At 43.0% G+C, this 18,669-nt stretch overlaps 1 protein-coding gene across 1 annotated transcript in view; it reads right to left on the minus strand.

Moving 5' to 3' along the window:
• The window catches only part of TUNAR (TCL1 upstream neural differentiation-associated RNA), a 58,333-nt gene that overhangs the window by 25,407 nt on the left and 14,257 nt on the right, over nt 1-18,669 (minus strand). Inside the window, exon 2 of the mRNA XM_056851538.1 lies at nt 18,300-18,573. Within this exon, the coding sequence (XP_056707516.1) occupies nt 18,300-18,311 (12 nt within the window). The 5' untranslated portion in view covers nt 18,312-18,573. The remainder of the gene's footprint in view (nt 1-18,299; nt 18,574-18,669) is intronic.

Genomic DNA, 18,669 nt, shown 5'->3' on the forward strand with positions numbered 1-18,669 from the left:
GTATTTTAAGGATGGAGTTGTTCCACCAGGCATATGGTTGAGGACAGTGATGGTTGTGTTAGATCAGCTCCCTCCCCCCTTTTTTCCTTCCAGGTGGTATAGTGGTTAAGAGTGGCGGACTCTAATCTGGAGAACCGGGTTTGATTCCCCACTCCTCTACAGGAAGCCTGCTGGGTGACCTTGGACTAGTCACAGCTCTCTCAGAACTGTCTCAGCCCCACCTATCTCACAAGGTGTATGTTGTGGGAAGGGGTCAGGAAGGTAATTGTAAGCTGCTTTGAGACTCCTTAAAGGTAGAGAAAAGCAGGCTATAGAAACCAACTCTTCTTCTTTCCCCTTCCTTCCCTCTTTCCCTTGTCCATTCCTGTCCCTTTTTCTTTGGACCTGTGGGCTTCTCGGTGGCTGTCAGTCTCCCTGCTGTCCTCTTTGAATATTCGGACCAACCTCCTCTGATTAAGACAACTTACTTTTATGAGAAGGTCACGTAGTCTAGGGTGCCTTCTTGTAATTTTAGATTAGGAATTATGGTTTTAAAAGTGTATGTTTTAATGCTCTAATGTTGATGTTATATTGTATTGTTGCTCTTGGTAGCCACCCTGAGCCTGGCTGTGCCAAGGGAAGGTGGGGTACAAATCAAATCAATCAATCAATCAATATATAATACTATTGAGCAACTGGCTGTATTTTTTGGCCATATAGCATATATGCAGAAACAAACCTGAATTTGCTATTAAGCCTCCCCGAGCATCCTACACCTGCTCACTATGGTCCTCCTCCACCTTCCTGGCCTTGCAACTCACATGAAAGAAAGTTGCTATCCATTTATGGGTCTCTACCCACAGTTTGAGAACCGCAGTTCTAACCGTTTGACTATGTTGCCTATTGAAATAGATGATACTTTTTAAGAGCATTAAATGGTATAGGAAGAAGTATCATATTGCATACTGTGATAGGTTCCTTTCGACAAGATCTTCTGCAACATATGCTGTAAGCAGCATCCAAGGAACCATGTCATGGACTCTGTTAACATCTTCAGATTAAGTACTAAATCTACCAAACGGCATAATGGTTCCAAAGCAGCATTTAAAATATACATTACCAATATGTATTGCTTTGTATAACTGTGGTTAGCTGTGTCACAGCACACTTGAGTGCATGCTTTTACTACAGACTATCTGTACCAATTTACTATACCAGTATTTGGAAGGAACGTAGAAAAGTCACCCAAGAAACACATGCTAATTTATTTCCTGGGTGTTGGTTGCTTGCTTCTCCTATCTAGGAGTCTTCCTGGATTTTCAGAAATGGATTTACCTGACTTGGATCCTATGAACAAGTTCCGTGCATGCTAGATAGTTTCTGCAACATCTGTCCACTGCCACTCCACTGAGCACTAGCAGGAGATGGTGAGTGCCAGAGGGCAATCCCCTGCTCCTACCGGGCACCTGACAACCGTTCTAAACAGAGTTACACCCTTCCAGGCTCTCTGATTTAACATTACAGGTAATCAACTAACTAATTCCTATTCATCTATTTATTAGAAAAATTGTATGCCACCTCTCCAGACCTGCTCGAGTCAGCTCACAACAAAAACAATACAGCAAAACCAACAGGACTATAAAAACCACTCAATAAGAACAAGTTACTTCAACAGAAATGAGCCCACAAAACAAATCAAGCCAATAAAATATAGAAAAATGAGTCGATGTCAACAAGTTAGGGCAAATGAGGACCCCCAATTAATAGAGCAATCTAAAATGATATTGATAGAACAGTCTTCAGTCTAAAAGCAGACCAGACAAACATCTTTAAAAGGTGGAACCGCTTTGTTAAATGTCTGGGCTAAGAGAAATGTTATAGCCTGGCGCCTAAAGGAAAGTAGGGCAGGCTCCAGGTGAGCTGCAAGAGGGAGAGCATTTCAAAGAGAAGGTTCCATCACCACCACCACCGTTTTTATCTTGTACTTCTTCCAAGGGACTCAGAACTGTGCATAGAATTCTCTCCTCCTGGCTTTGTAACCATACATTGATTAAAGGTTGAGGTCCTAGTTTTTGTTTTTTCAGAATACAAATCACAATTCCCTTTCTTCCAAAGTTCTGTTTGCATTCCGTATTTCAACAGATCTCACATTGGCAAAGTGTTCCCTGCGTTATGCTACTAGTTATATAACAGGGGATGACTGAGAATGTTAAATAAATCCTCTCGTTTTGTTGTTTAGAAAACTGCACTCTTTATAGATTTTTTTTCTCCATTTTCTCATGAAGTGAAGATAGATGCAAAAAAAAAAAAATTCAGATTCACAGTCATATTTTGGCTACAGTAAAATTATATATATATATATATATCAGTTTCCTTGCTAGCTATCCTTGGCCAGCAGTGTTTGGTTCACAGTGACTGAGCTTGACAAGCCAGTAACCAGTTAAGGTAAGATGGACACACAAGAGGCCTGTAAATGTTGCCCAAATGGCAAAAATGCTGCATTTCGGGATCTGCTACACACAGATTCTCTCTCTGCACCAGCCTGAGGTGATGCACACACAGAGAAAGGGTGATTTTGGCTGCATATAGGCTTACCATTTGCCAGGTGGCAGTGGGCAATGTCTTGCCCCTAGCCTAGGGTTGCCAAGTAATTCTTCGTAACTGGCAGGAGGTTTTTGAGGTGGAGCCTGAGGAGAGCGGGGTTTGGGGAGGGGAGGGACTTCAGTGCCACAGAGTCCAATGTCCAAAGCGGCCATTTTCTCCAGGTGAACTGATCTCTATCAGCTGGAGATTAGTTGTAATAGCAGGAGATCTCCAGCTAGTACCTGGAGGTTGGCAACCCTACCCTAGCCTCAATCCCCCGCCCTTAATAATTTGAGGAATGGGAGAAAAAATGGGAGTCGAATGGCATTGAAGGTGATGCTCTAGGAATTTTTTTGCAAGCTCTACAATAAAGACCACAGAAATAGGAAGGATTCCTAGAGTGTCACCTGGCAGTGACATCTCATCCATCGACCCTCCACCTAGAAGTGACATCAAATATTCCATGCTGCCCTTCCATCCAAAAGTGATGCCATATCCTCCATGCCATTCTAGGAATTTCCCCAATCTGTACAGAAAGACCATGGACTCTGTGGTAATTCCTAGAGTGTCACCTGGAATGAAAGAACACCATCAGCTTGTTATGTGGTCCTGAGCCACTGCCTGAGCTACTGCCTGCCTGGCTAAGAGTACACAAGGGGATTCTGAGAAGACAGAGGGAAGGCAGAGGTCTGGAAGGATATTGTGCTTTCCATGTCTGAAGGAGTTCAGCTGATTCTTGCTCACTCAGTTAAGAGTCTCAGGGTTGTGATGATTCTTCATACCCCCTCCCCACTTACTAGGGTTGCCAACCTCCAGGTAATAGCTGGAGATCTCCTGCTATTACAACTGGTCTCCAGCTGATAGAGATCAGATCACCTGAAGAAAATGGCCACTTTGGCCATTTTACTCTATGGCATTGAAGTCCCTTCCCTTCCCAAACCCCGCCCTCAGGCTCCAACCCAAAAACCTCCCAGCGGTGGTGAAGAGGAACCTGGCCACCCTACCGCTCTCCTTGCTCAAGAGTACCTGAGAGGTGGTGGGGAATCTGCATGTGTGTGAGAGGGCCGTGACCTCATCCCTCCTTTTCTTCTTTGCCTCAGGTAGGTTGCTACCACCCAAACTCTGCCCTGGCCTTCTGCTATCCATGGTCTGAGGGGCAGATAGAGGCTGTGTTTGTGCATGTGTACTACTATACACACACCCTCCTTGCTAACGGACTTCAACCGAGTCAGGACTTTTGGGTTATGCTAGGGTTGCCAACTCTAGTGTGGGAAATCCTGGGTATGTGGGGGTGGATCCTATGGAGGGTGAAGATTGGGAAGGGGAGGGTCCTCAGCAGGGATACGATCCCATAGAGTTGAACCTCCAAAGCTGCCTTTTCCTCCAGGGGATCCGATCTCTAGAGTCTGGAGATCAGTCATAATTCCAGAAGAACTCCAAGCCTCACCTGGAAGATGGCATCCTTAGTCTATGTGTGGACAAGCAGCCAGGTGCCCTAAGTGAGATTTTTAAAAGGGGGGGAAAAGATCTTTATTTACTAATATACAACTCTATTCACTAGAGCACAGGAGCACTGGAAAGACTATATCAGAACATTACAGACTTGTTACAGAACTAAGGAGGGGAACATGAGGATAACGAAGTTGTACATGTCACTGGTGTTACTTTGACATTCCCTTAAGAGGAATGGACACAAGCCACAGTGAGACATTGAAACAGAGGACGGTCAACTTCAAGTCTCCTTATTCCCTAGTTTCTTGGCCTAGAATCCTAGCATCACAGAGTTGGAAGGGGCCATACAGGCCATCTAATCCAACCCCCTGCTCAATGCAGGATCAGCCTAAAGCATCCCTGACAAGTGTTTGTCCAACTGCTGATTGAAGACTGACAATGAGGGGGAGCTCACCACCTCCCCAGGCAGCCTATTCCACTGCTGAACTACTTATTGTTAAAAAAAATCCTAATATCCAGCCAGTACCTTTCTGCCCATAATTTATACCCATTATTATAATTCCTGTCCTCTGCTGCCAACAGGAACAGCTCCCTGCCCTCCTCAAAGTGACAGTCTTTCAAATACTTAGAGAGCAATCGTGTTCCCCCCTCAACCTCTTTTCCAGACTGAACATTCTCAAATCCCTCAGCCTTTCCTCATAGGGCTTGGTCTCCTTATCCCTCTCCTCTGCACCTGCTCCATTCTGTCCACATCCTTTTTGAAGTGAGACCTTACCAGTGTGGTCTACAATGGGACTATGTCTTCTTGTGATCTGGATGTTATGCCTCTGTTGATATACCCCAAGACCTCATTAGCCCTTTTTGCTGCTGCATCACACTGATTGCTCATATTTATCCTACAGTCCACCCATATCCTGAGATCTTGTTCACACACACTGCTACTCAGAAGTGTATCCTCCAGTACATGTGCTTCTCATCTTGATAACAAAAAAAGCCTGCCCACTTTCACATAGTGTGTTATACCTTTTAACTCTTTCCCTCCCAGCTGGGAGGGGTTCACCTGATCTATCCGGGAATTGGGTTTGAGTTCCCAGGTGAGCTGCCCTGCACCCTTTCCCCAATCACACCAATGCATGCATCCTCCGCTTTTATTGCCCTAACTAGATGTCCAAAAACAGCAATCTGTTTTGTTTTTTCCTGTTCAGAGGGCAAATGGTCATCACCATCCTGCACATTTGTCTCCATAAAGAGAAACCATCTCCTCTTAGCCTGAAATCTGAGGAGTTTATGGCTTCATTCCCAGGAAAGAGGGCAACCTATCTTGGGGTCAGTGCCTCATGTGGGTTAATAAAGGTACCTGGCTTTCTTAGATCACAAGAGGGGTTATACTCCACGTAAAAATGCTTTCTTCCATCTTCATTTACCCAGAAGATGGTGCCCTACCTTGACTCAGCATCTGGTCCTGTGGATCCATGACCTTGAGACTAGATTGTCGTAATGCAGTCTACATGCAGTCTACCCTTCTGCCTGCAGGAAACATCCATCTGGAAACTGATTCCTCTGTTGAGGAGGAAGCTTGTCTTTTGTGTGTAAAGTGCCGTCAAGTCACAGATGACTCATGGCAACCCAGTAGGGTTTTCAAGGCAAGAAATTAACAGAGGTGGTTTGCCATTGCCTTCCTCTGCATAACGACCCTGGTATTCTTTGGTGGTCTCCTATCCAAGTACTAACAAGGGTCGACCCTGCTTAGCTTCTGAGATCTGACGAGATCAGGCTAGCTTGGGCCATCCAGGTCAGCAAGCTTGTCTTGGAACATCATAAAACTTTGTGGAACCTCTTAATGTTTTGTGTTTGGAACCCACTGCTGTGGAAGCCATATTGTGATCAGTCCCTCCCCCATATTGGCTATTTTATAATGGCATCCACTACTTATTCTCATAAGGGTCACAGATTCAAAAGGTTGGGGAGGGGACCACTACTTTACTTTATCTCCTAAACCATAAGGGTCACATATTCAAAAGGTTGGGGAGGGGACCACTACTTTACTTTATCTCCTAAACCAGAAAGGGGCTCCAACTAATATATGACACAGAGATTTCAAACAGAAAGGGTAGAAGGATGTTTTCCTTTGGAGTGTCATAGTATGTACCTAACTGCTTGAGACAACCTTCCTGCCCATTTTTGATCTCCCAAACAAACAAGTTGAGACCTAATCTAAACGAGCTGAGATCTCCTCAACTAGCAAGCTGATTTATGTTCTCATCCTTCTGTTTATCAAACGATGTATATCCGGCTTGTGTTTTCAGAAGATGTTATATCTGGTGAGAACAATGCATTTAATTGAATTGTCTCCTCCTCATAATCTCATATCTAGTTAAACTGGATGGAAAACAATGCAGTCCATCATTTAAATCGTCTGCTGCTCTTTCACATGGAACGGCATTTGCTATTTGCACAGGTAGATGCTTCAACTACACTATTTATCTTCACAGGCATATTGTGATAGAATTATTTCCAGAAAAGACTGGTGTCTTAATAAAAGCTGTCCCTTTGGTGGATAAAATGTTTTATTGATAGCATAAGCATGATGAACTGAATTCCCTTCATTTTCTGATTTATTTCTGGGAACGCTTCCCACCAGCCCTCCAAACAATTTTTCCTCCCTTCATATAAATTTGAGGGATTGCTTCCAATCAAAGAGTTACGGCGTCCTTATTAAAGGCATCCATTTCCCGCCCATGTCATATCTTCCTAGTTTTGTGCACAAATAATGCTACTCATATTCTGTGCAAATTTCACATAATAAATGGCTTTTCTTTGATATTCCTCAGCAGGATAGTTTTCCATTACCTCTTTGGATTTATTTATGGATGCTCTCAAATATCTGCATAAACACACATTGAATACATAGCTACATAAACTATGAAGACACGTATATACCCCTTGATAGTCATGCTCACTAGTCTTTACTCTGCAGGTAATTAAATTGTGGAATTCATTGCCAGTGAAATGCACTGAGGGCCACAAACATGGATGGCTTGAAAAGGCGGTTAGAAAGATTGCTGGAGGATAGGTCCACCAGTGATTAATGGAATCTCCTCATTCAGTGGCAGGAGCCTTCAGAATACAATTTGGATATTTATCACATCATTCGCGGGCCATACAAAATTATCAGCTTAAAATTAGCCTGCTATATTCTTGGGCGGCCCTAGCAGCTTCATAACTAATGACTCTTCTGCAAGGGGGGAAAGGTTCCTTTTCTCAGCAAAACAAACTCACATCCGCCTTGAATAGAGGCTATTCCTGGCTGCAGGAGGGGGCGGATCGCCAGTCTTAGATCCTTCTGAGCTAGAGATCTGCCAGGACCCACGAAGGGCCAGACCAAATGATTTTGCGGGCCTTAAACGGCCCCCGGGCCTGACGTTCCCCACCCCTGCTCTAGGAAGTCCACTAACAAGATGACTGCAGCAGCATTGTCCTGCCTGTGTTCCACAGCAACCTAAGATAATAGGCATACTCCTCTGATCCTGGAGATAATAAAGTCCCAATGCTCTCCCATCCTTCGCTCCTTCCACCTTTATTGTTTCATTTACTGTATTTTTAAATTAATCTGTTGTTTTTTTGCACAATAAATGCATGCTCAAAGTTATTAACCAATGTAAAAAAAGAAGCAAAGAGAAGCTATTTTAAAAGAATAATTATAATTTTTTTTGTGTGTACCCTTTAAATCTTAGGCGTGGAACTAAAAATGTAAAGAAGTCATGATATCCAGGGTAAACTTTTCAGACCAAGGGGACCGAGTCTTCTGTTGCTCTGGTAAGAAGGCTTCAGTATCCATTCTCCCTTCTGCTACTACCTACTATTAGCACTCCATCATAGAATATGACATACTCTCAAGTGTCATGAGAAAAAAATCCCCCCTCATTGTAATGCTTTTCAAATGTTGCTTTTGCTGTTGGTATAGGACATTTTGGAGGACATTGATTCATAGGGTCGCCATGAGTCGAAAGCAAATCGACGGCACTTAACACACACGTTTCAACAGACTGCTCTAGAAGCCATCCAATATTTTGGGGGAGAATATGTCTCCGCAATCCCCTTCCCCTCTCCTTTCCCCTCTCCAAAAGCAAAGAAATTGAATTAAGATTCAGAGAATGCAAATTACCACCCAAAAAACTTTGAACAGTTCAAAGAGCAGCTTTCTGCAAATTGTTCCTAGTTTGCAAACTTCTTATTCAGAAATTTGGTACACACAAATAATTTAGACATAGGATATATGCCATTCAGCGCTGCTTCTGGAAATTGGGATTATGTGAATGTAACTCAGGATGTCAGCATTTATGTGGAGGTTCGTGTTTCATAATTCCTGTTCCCTAAATGGCTCTATCATATTGGGGGTTACCGCACTTTGTATACCCACCGATGTATTAAGAGTTTGAAAACGTTATAAAAAATACCATTCGTACTTTGTTTGGCCCCTTTAGCTGTGAAGACGTCTTCCAACCATTTATTAGCCGTGGTGTCCAAAACCCCTTTTAAAGCGATGTTTTTTATAACATTTTCAAACTCTTAATACATCGCTGGGAATACAAAGTGCGGTAACCCCCAGAGATAGAATTCACATCTCTGTCTCTACGGGGAAGTGCATAAGGTGGCCTTGATTCAGGAGCACATACATCTCCATGCCCAGGGGCAGGTGTACCAGTTCTGTTCCAGACATTACACAGAAGTAAAGGGCAGAGGACACGTGAAGAAAAAAATGTGAATTATTGCACTTGCTCTTTTCTGGAAATAGGGGTCCCTCTATATTGGATCACCCTGACCTGGATGGACAGCGGCTGCTGTTTTGATGACAAGGAGAGTCAAAATTCTAATTGCCAATCTACAGTGCCACCCCCCCCCCTTTGGCAAGCACTTTGCCAAGAGACGGAAAGAAATTGGGATTTCACTAAAAAATGCAGTTCCTGTTGTTGTTTTCCCCCCCTCCTAGGGGAATGTTGTTTTTCCAAAGAAACACTCACACCTTACAAAAGGTACCTGTGGAAAAATGAAAAATTCAGCACACTGCGAGATCTTTTGCTGGATTGGGGCAAATTATTAAAAGAATCCCAGGGCTCCTACTTAGGTTGTCTTTTTGATGTTTGCTAAAAGAAACATGAACGGATTATTAAAATATGAGCAGCTCTTTTTTTCATATTTATTTACTTATGCCTCTGGATCTGTATTAATGGCAAACTTGGCTATGTGAAAGCAACCCCTTGTTAAATAATGCATTTATAGAGTTTAAAATATTTGGATATCCATTATTGACCTACTTTGCTTGTTGTAATTACATGGCAAAGAGAGATTTATGAGGGCAAAAAAAATGTTATTAAAGTGACTTTGTTTAGAAGAGAAATAGGAATTACCCCTCAAGCTTAATGACTCTGCTGCCATGACAATCAAAGAACTCGATTTGACAAACCCTTTACTCACATGAGTTGTTTTGATTCATGTTAACCTCCCCTCACTTTTCTTTGGCATGGCTGTTGTACGGAAAGGGTTGCCTCAATGTTAGGATTGATTAGGGTTGCCAACCTCCAGGTACTAGATGGAGATCTCCTGCTGTTACCACTGATCTGTAGCTGACAAGAGATCAGTTCACCTGGAGAAAACGGCCGTTTTGGCCATTGGACTCTATGGCATTGAAGTCCCTTCGCTCCCCAAATCCCGCCCTCCTCAGGCTCCACCCTAAAAGTCTCCAGGTATTTCCCAACCTGGAGCTGGCAACCCTAGGACTGATCTATGTGAATTGCTTCACGAATAAGAGTGTCCTCAGGATGCAGTTGAACTTATCTTAGAGAGCATTCACAAGGCACTCTATTCACTTGATGATCAAAGGGGAAAGGTATCACTCTTGTAGGGAGAAACTGCAGTCTGATGAAGTTTTCTTCTCTTGAAGTCTGAGTAGACAGCCTTTTTAGTCAATGATAATCAGTCAGCACCCATGCCCAGGAGAGATAGGTACCATTTCTAATACTGAAAATATTTTTTTTCTCCTCTATACATCAGCTTACTGAGGGTAAAGTGTAGACAACTGGGGAAGGCAATGGAAAACCACCTAATAAATGTAGTCTGCCTAGATGATGTCACCCCATTGGTCAGGAATAACCCGGGGCTTCCATGGGGGATTAACTTTACCTTCATACATCAGAGAGCCAGTGTGGTGTAGTGGTTACCAGTGGCAGACTCTAATCTGGAGACCCAGGTTCGATTCCCCACTCCTCCACATGAAGCCTGCTGGGAGACCATGAGCCAGACACAGTTCTCTCAGAACTCTCTTAGCCCATGAGAAGGCAGGCAATGGTGAACCACCTCTGAACGTCTCTTGCCTTGAAAACCCTATAGGGTCACCATAAATTGGCTACGACTTGATGGTACTTTACACACACACACATATATCAGATTAGTTTGTGACTGTGATGTTGATTTTATTTTATCCTTACTTATAACATTATAAACCCACTTTTCTTCCCAGCAATAGGAGTCCAAGGGTTGGGTCTAGACTAGGGTTGCCAGGTCCCTCTTCGCCACCGGCGGGAGGTTTTTGGGGTGGAGCCTGAAGAGGGTGGGGTTTGGGGAGGGGAGGGACTTCAATGCCATAAAGTTCAATTGCCAAAGCGGCCATTTTTCTCCAGGTGATCTGATCTCTATCGGCTGGAGATCAGTTGAATTAGCAGGAGATTTCCTGCTACTACCTGGCAGTTGGCAACCCTAGTCTAGACTAAATGTTTCACTCTTGCGAGGCATTTTGGTCAGTGGAACAGAATGTTCTTGCACATCACCTATCCCAGGGCAGCCCACTGATATCCGCAAAATGCTGATCAGTTCACCTGGAGAAAATGGCCACTTTGGCAATTAGACTCTATGGCATTGAAGTCCCTCCCCTCCACAAACACTGCATTCTTCAGGCTCCACCTCAAAAACCTCCTGCCAGTTGCAAAGAGGGACCTGGCACCCCTAGAAGCTAATCAGCATCTGCAGCAAGAAGAGGGAATTAGTGCAAACTGGTGGGAAATGTAATCTGTATCCCACCCTATGGGAAAGTACCTTTCCCTTTGACTAAAACAGGACTTGCTTCCAGGTACACCTGTTGAGGATTGCAATCATAAACACACTTATTAGGGATCAGGTCTTTTGAGTATAGATGCTTAGGGTTGAACAGTAACAGAGCAGTCCTAATGAGAGTTATATCCCTGACTTCAGTACAGCAAGTACCCTTGAAGAAGTCAGAATTGCACTGCAAAGACGGACACATGAAGCAGCTTTCTAATGAGTCAGATTGTTGGTCCATCTAGTCAGCTCTGACTGGAAATGGCTCTCCAGGGTCTCAGGCAGGGAAAGGTTGGTCCCGACAGCTGCTACTTCAGTACAGCTGGAGATGCTGGGACTGAAGCTGGGAACATAATATGCTTCCAAAGGTAGGTCCTCTTAGCTCATATAGACTGACATTGTCTGCTCTGACTAACAGCACCTCAACAAGATGTCCAGGCAATCCAGTCCTTTAACAGGAGATGCTGTGGCTCAGTGGTAGAGCATCTGCTTGGCATGTAGAAGGTCCCAGCATGCAGAAGATCCCAGGTTCAATCCCCAGCATATCCAGTTAAAGGGACTAGGCAAGTAGGTGATGTGAAAGTCCTCTGCCTGAGACCCTAGAGAGCCGCTGCCGGTCTGAGTAGACAACACTGACTTTGATGGGCCAAGGGTATAAGGCAGCTTCATGTGTTCATGCTGGGAACTGAACTAGAAATGTCCTCCTTGCAATGCATGTGCCACCGAGCTATGATCTCTCCTCCAAGGCATTTAACGGAGTCAAATCAAAATAGAACCAACCTTTTTAACAGGACGGATTTGATTTAAATCAAATCAATTTAAATCATGATTTAAATCATGATTCAAACCACTAGTTAGTATGACTAGATTTAAATCGTGGTTTTCTACATGGTTTTAATGGCCTGCTGCCATTATAGGTTTTCTCCTCCAGGGTGAGAATAAAAATGATGAACCTCAGCCTGCACACAAAGATCCCAAGACGTGTAGAGAAATCTGCTCAAAAGGTTTCATTTTTATTTTTACTGCTTGCCCCTCCCTCCTCACCCGTAGCTCCTTGCGCAGATCAATTCCACTCCAAACAATCTTCTATTCATTGAACTTCTTGACTTGTAAGGGGTACAGGGTTGATATGGATACATAGATTTGCAAAGGAACAATGGGTTTAAGGTCTTTTTCTCAACTCTGTATGATTATTTTATAGCATTTTTGCTATGAAGAAGAGGCATGTTATCTCCACAGACACAAATTCACAGTTTTGAGAACTGAAAAACCAAGCATCTGTGATAATATCTTCTAGATAGAAAAATCGCCCCAAATAATCTTACAAAAACCTCAGGAAGAGCATGATGTTGTGAAAGGATTAATGGAATTAATTTACCAAAAAAATTAAATATTGCATGAATATACTGCCTGATGCTACATAATTAAAAACTAATCCATGATGAATAGGGTTGCCAGGTCCCTCTTCGCCACTGATGGGAGATTTTGGGGGCGGAGCCGGAGGAGAGCGGGGTTTGGGAAGGGGAGGGATATCAATGCCATAGAGTTCAATTGCCAAAGCGGCCATTTTTCTCCGGGTGATCTGATCTCTATCGGCTGGAGATCAGTTAAATTAGCAGGAGATCTCCTGCTACTATCTGGCAGTTGGCAATCCTAATGATGAATACCTTTGGACTATAATGTATTTTAAATAGAAAAATATCTTTGGATAGCTTTTTCCTCAAAAAGCGCTTCATTTTTAAAAATCCAATTTAAATTTAAAAAATCTGGTTTAAAATTTTTAAAATAGATTTTTTTTAAAAAAATCATTGATTGTACCCTGCTTTAAAACCACCAAGTACAACATCACACTAGAACCTGTGTACAAAATACTCAAGCGCTGACAGCTAAGTAGGTCGAGACCATAGTAAAGCACATCGCTGAATAGGATAGTTATTGTATTCTTCCAAATAATATGGAGGGCTGGCCTTAGTAGGGTTGCCACGTCCCTCTTCACCACCAGCGGGAGGTTTTTGGGGACGGAGCCTGAGGAGGGCGGGGTTTAGAAGGGCTTCAATGCCATACAGTCCAAATGCCAAAGCTGCTCTTTTCTCCAGGGTAACTGATCTCTGTCACCTGGAGATCAGTTGTAGTAGCGGGAGATCTCCAGCTAGTACCTGGAGGTTGGCAACCTTAAGCCTTAGGTAGGCCTTCCTCTGGACTCGGAGGGAACTCCAAAGCCGCAAACTGCTTTGGTGATTTACTCCTGATCTTTAGAGGGGGGTAGTAGTAGTAGTATAATTTATTGTGGTCTTTGACCGTATTACAAAGTTAAAACATCATTAAAACAACAATAGTTCAATACAACAGAAATATAGCTCCATGAACATTTGAGGAGAGGGAGGTGTTGATGGCTCATTTCGTCCCAACATTATTGTTATACGTGCTTTTTTAATTTATTTTTTTAGAAAAGGTGGTGAGAGCAGTGTAGCAAGACACCTAGAGTTCAGGAGCATCTGTCAAGGGGAAGCATGGTAGGAAGCTCGGCAAGGGTTGATCTTTCTATCTGTAGAAGCACTACTGTGGCCAGCACACATAACATCAACCTACAGTCCAGCATCAGTGCTAAATAGCTGTACAAAGGCACAATAGCCAACTATCCTTCCCAGTGTCTGTCCGGTGAAAATAGTTTTTTTTAAAAGTCCCAATACATATAAAACAAATTTCTAATAGGGCTAAGATGAACTTTAGTGGGCAAACTGTTTGGTTTCAGGCAGCCTGAATATTCTCTGTAGGACTCCCTCCTACATTACCTTTTACACCATTGCTCTGTGCTTTGCTCCTGTTCATTGCCTCTCTTGACACTTGCTTTGGCACTACTTTTTTTTTAAAAAGAGGGTCAATGTCATTGTTTGCTATGTGAGCCATTCAATCAGGGATCCTGTAGCCAGTGTAATGAAACCAGATAGTATGTGGGAAAGGAATGTATTTTTTTACATGGCTCAGCAGTAAAGCACTTGTCTTGCATGAAGGTCCCAGGTTCAGTCCCAGGCATATCCAGTTGAAAGGATCGGGTGGGAGGTGATATCCTGGCGAGGTGCTGCCAGTCAGAGCAGGCAGTACTGACCTTGATAGGCCAATGTTCTGACTCAGTAAAAAGCAGCTTCCTGTGTTTTTTCTACCAAAGAGCGGGTGTGGGGGATTTTTCCAAACACAAGAAGGGGGTTGGACTCGATGACCCTGGTGGTACCTTCCAACTCTATGATTCTAACAAAGCAAAGAGGGAAACACACCCCAGCAACCAAACATATGACTGAATCATTATGACATCTGTAGGTGCAAGAAGAGGAGCGTTATTCCTTGCTCCTGTCTCCTGAGCCTAGTCATTAAATCTTACATGCACAACTATTAATGGTCCAGATTTTTTTTTCTTTTTTCATATTTGACATGCCCAGTGTTGCTCCCTATCTGCAATTCTAAGCAATTTGAAGCACACTGGAAGGACTAAGCCAGGACCTACTCTTAGTCCTGGGTTATAAAGAATTCATAGCCTAAATATGAAACACGTTAACTTAGACGGACCCATTCCAAAAACTGTCAAAACATATGTCCGTGCTGTCATTTGCTGCCACCTCCCCAAACCAGCTTTCATGCTTTCTGTAACATGTGGATACATGTCTTCATCTGCGGGAGGAAGCCCCAGCTATCATTCACTTTTCAAAACAACGAACACCCGGTATGTAACCCTGTCTTCAAATACTGTTTCAGGGGTGTGTAGGTTTTTCGTCGGGTGATCCAGTGCTTGGGTCAGAAATCTCATGGTCTGAGTCAGCTGAGTAAAGTATCAAAACCATTGGGTGAACCCATAAATCTGCCTTCTACTGAGTCAGTCCATTTGGACTGCCAAGGTCAGGATTGTCTACTCTGACTGACAGCAGCCAGAGTCTCAGTCAGAGGTCTTTCATATCACCTGCTACCTGATCCTTTTAACTGGGGACCCGGAGGTTGAACCAGGGACCTTCTGCATGCCAAGCAGGTGCTCTACCATTGAGCCACAGCCCCTTTGCAGGCACAGATATGCAGACTGGTTCTTTTCATTGGTAGGCACTATGAGGCTTCTGGATTGGCCAGACTAGATATATAGGAAGATAGATAGAGATAGATATCCTAGATACAGGTGTAACAGTATTAAAAAGGACTAGTTAAGTTATACTTCCTTAGGAGAATCAGGAATTAGGGATAGCAACACCCCCTTTCTTTTTTACCTAATGCTGGGCAATTGGAAACCTCACCTCCTTTTCTTGTTGGTTGTTGTATTTTTTTTCTTAGTGTATTGTTAGCTGCGTTGGGTCCCCATTAGGCAGAAAATCAGAATGGTGGTGGTGGAAAGTGCCATCAAGTCACAGCTGACTTATGGCGACCCCATAGGGTTTTCAAGGCAAGAGACTTTCAGAGGTGGTTTGCCATTGCTTGCTTCTGCGTAGCATCTCTGGACTTCCTTGATTGGTCTCCTATAATCTGGTGCACTGGTTTAGTTTCCCCACTCCTACACATGAAGCCAGCTGAGTGACCTTCGGCTAGTTACAGCTCTTTTAGAGCTCTCTCAGCCCCACCTACCTCACAGGGTGTCTGCTGTGGGGAGGGGAAGGGAAGGTGATTGTAAGCCGGTTTGATTCTCCCTTAAGTGGTAGAGAAAGTCGGCATATAAAAACCAACTCTTCTTCTTCTTCTTCCTCCTCCTCCTCCTAACTAGGGCCAATCCTGCTTAGCTACTCAGATCTGATATTGGGCTAGCCTAGGCTGGGACATCTGGGTCAGGGCAGAAAATCAGAATTCAAAAATTCTAAATAAGTAAATAAGACTGCAGGGATCTTGGGCTGAAGAACACTGTTTCCAGTTATTGCTCTCTATGTTCCTTGCCCAGCTCTGACTGTTTTATCATATAGTAATTTTAACCTATGGATTTTCTAGTAAATTATAGGCTATTACTTGTATGGATTAGGCTTGAGAACAGCCTAGTCTATACAAGCTGTGCCTGTATTGTACACATGCTTTTTCTATATGATGCAAGAGGCAGCCCGAAAGCTGCTACCAACATGACCATATCTAATGCCCACCAAGCTAATGACTGAACTAACATCTAATTGGTGAGCTTATATGAACAATAAATTGACTAGATGTGTACAATATTAGCACAGACAATGGAGAACTACTGCTTTGTATCTAAGAATCTTGGTCAATCCTACACCTGCCCACCTGCTATTGCATCCAGTCACCAAGTTCACAGGTTGGCAACTATACCTACCAACATGTTTAGGCTAGCCTGATCTACACTTACACGTCCATCCCTTCAAATGATGAGTTGCATGTGTGAATGGGCAATCAGTTGGAATATCACCTCACATCACTTCAAATGTGAACATTTTTCAGTGGAGTATATTCAGGTCTGTCATCAAGAGATGAATATTCCACTGTTGGGAAATCAAGGAAGGTACATGTAAATTAGTCTCAAAACTTCTTGTGCTTCAGTCTTCTGTGCCAAGTCTTGGTCCAGTTCTGCTTGGTCCAAGCATCCTTGTGAAATTGATTGCCTGGTTTTAATGCTGCCTTCTGGACTTGGGCTTCACTAATAGATAGACCTTTCTGGCTTGTCACTTAACCAGGCCTGCTGTTATAACTTCAGGGAGTTTTTCTGTGATACCTAGCAAAAATGATCTCATTTAGCCTTTCACTTGTTCCACAGGATGTGTCCTTCCAGTTCTAATTAGGGCTACATTGTCTCTCAGCAAAACATCTGACTTTGATCCTCATGAATTGCTTTTTGGAACAAAGAATTTAGCATCGTGCATCATAATTGTCTTTACACTACGATCCCACATTGATAATAACATTATAATACAGTATAGTAGAGTATAGTATAGTAGAGTATAGTAGAGTATAGTATAGTATAGTAAGCAGCTATTTAATTTTCCAGTTGGTTATTTTGCTTTCTTTGAACAATTGTCAGAAAATAACTTCAAAATCCTTTTTTTAAAGTTAGAAAAGAAATGCACCCCTTGACAGTATATACAAATATGCGATTAATCTTTCTATTCCCCTCCTCTCCAAATAATTCAATTTGTACTTCATGGCTCGTCTATAAATTAATTTCCCAACTGTATTTTTGTCTGACTAGTTCAGAAATGTTTTGACTTTTGAAAACATTTGGGAATACGGTATTCCTGCTTTAGTCACACATTGTGAACAATACATTTCATTACTCAAAGTGAAGTTTCGGCTCAGTCCTAAACACCTCTATTCAGAAGTTCCTTTGAACACAATGGGATTTAGCAAAGTCGCTCAGGACAGCAGCCATACAGATAGAAAATCCCATTAGGTTTACAATCTTGTACAAAACAACAGTAATTTTAAAGGGCCGCTGGAAATATTGACTAAACGTAGGGATGGTTCATGGCCTCATTTTTTTGGGGGGGGGCTTTTTCTGTACACATGCCCTAGTATCAATCCCATACAATCCCACGATGAAAGTATTGTCTCTACCTAAAGCAGTGATTTCTCTGTTGCGATTTCCACCACAATCTCAGAGGCATCACAAACTGCTGCCACAATTATGGAAATTGTAGCAAAGGTAAATCTGTGTGCTGTTTTCTCACACAATGCTTTCCCTGTGCAATTGCTGGCCTACCTGTTCCAAAAGACGACTGTGCAGAGAAAATTACCAGGGAACCGGCTCTTTGTTCTGAACTTTTTTCTCCACAAACTTTCTTTATCTTCTAATTATTAGCAGAAACCAAGGTTGACATATTTAAAGTCCAAGGAAACCAGTATTCAAAAATCCAGGATAAGTTAGGTATCTGTTAGTACACACAGGAATCTTTAACAACTACCTGACTTTTAGAATCAACCAAACTGTAGGCTTCAGTCATGCAAGTAAATTACTCATGTATAAGTACCACTAAAATGGAAGCGACTTACCCACACATAAGGGATGGGAAGAATTGAATCCATCATCTTAAATTCCGTCTCAAAACTGATTACAACGTATAGCCCCACCAATATTTAGAAGATATCAGCTTGACATTTAAGTGGCAATTGGTGAGGATCTGGACCCTGGGATTAGGAGGCTGGCTAAGCATCCTGCATGCTTTCATTTGAAAATGAAAACCAGCGAACCAGCAATAGTGTTCTCTGTGGGGAGAGAGAAAAGGCCTTACCATGCAGTGCATCAGGAGAAAATCACCAGGCACGCTGCAGAGATGAAGCTCAGCACGGCATCCGGACTCCCTTTGGAATGGGCGAAGATTGTCCAACCCATCCTTCCCAGCCAAGCGGACAAGTTTTCTCTAGACTTGCCTTTGTCACCAGCAGTCAGAGCCTTACAGTACATGGTACTTTCCTCGTTGGGAGGTATATTTCCTCCAGTGAAGCTTCAGCCCTGCGATGCCATTTCCAATCAGCTTAGAGAAGTTCTTCATCCCCAGAGCTGAGCTGTCATCCAAAAGACTCCAAGGGAAAGGGGAGAGAGAGGAGGGGGAGAGAGAAAGTGAGAAGAAGAAGAAGAAATATCTTACTAAAGCTCTGAAG

The sequence above is a fragment of the Euleptes europaea genome, chromosome 6 (assembly GCF_029931775.1).
Source record: "Euleptes europaea isolate rEulEur1 chromosome 6, rEulEur1.hap1, whole genome shotgun sequence".
NCBI lineage: Eukaryota > Metazoa > Chordata > Lepidosauria > Squamata > Sphaerodactylidae > Euleptes > Euleptes europaea.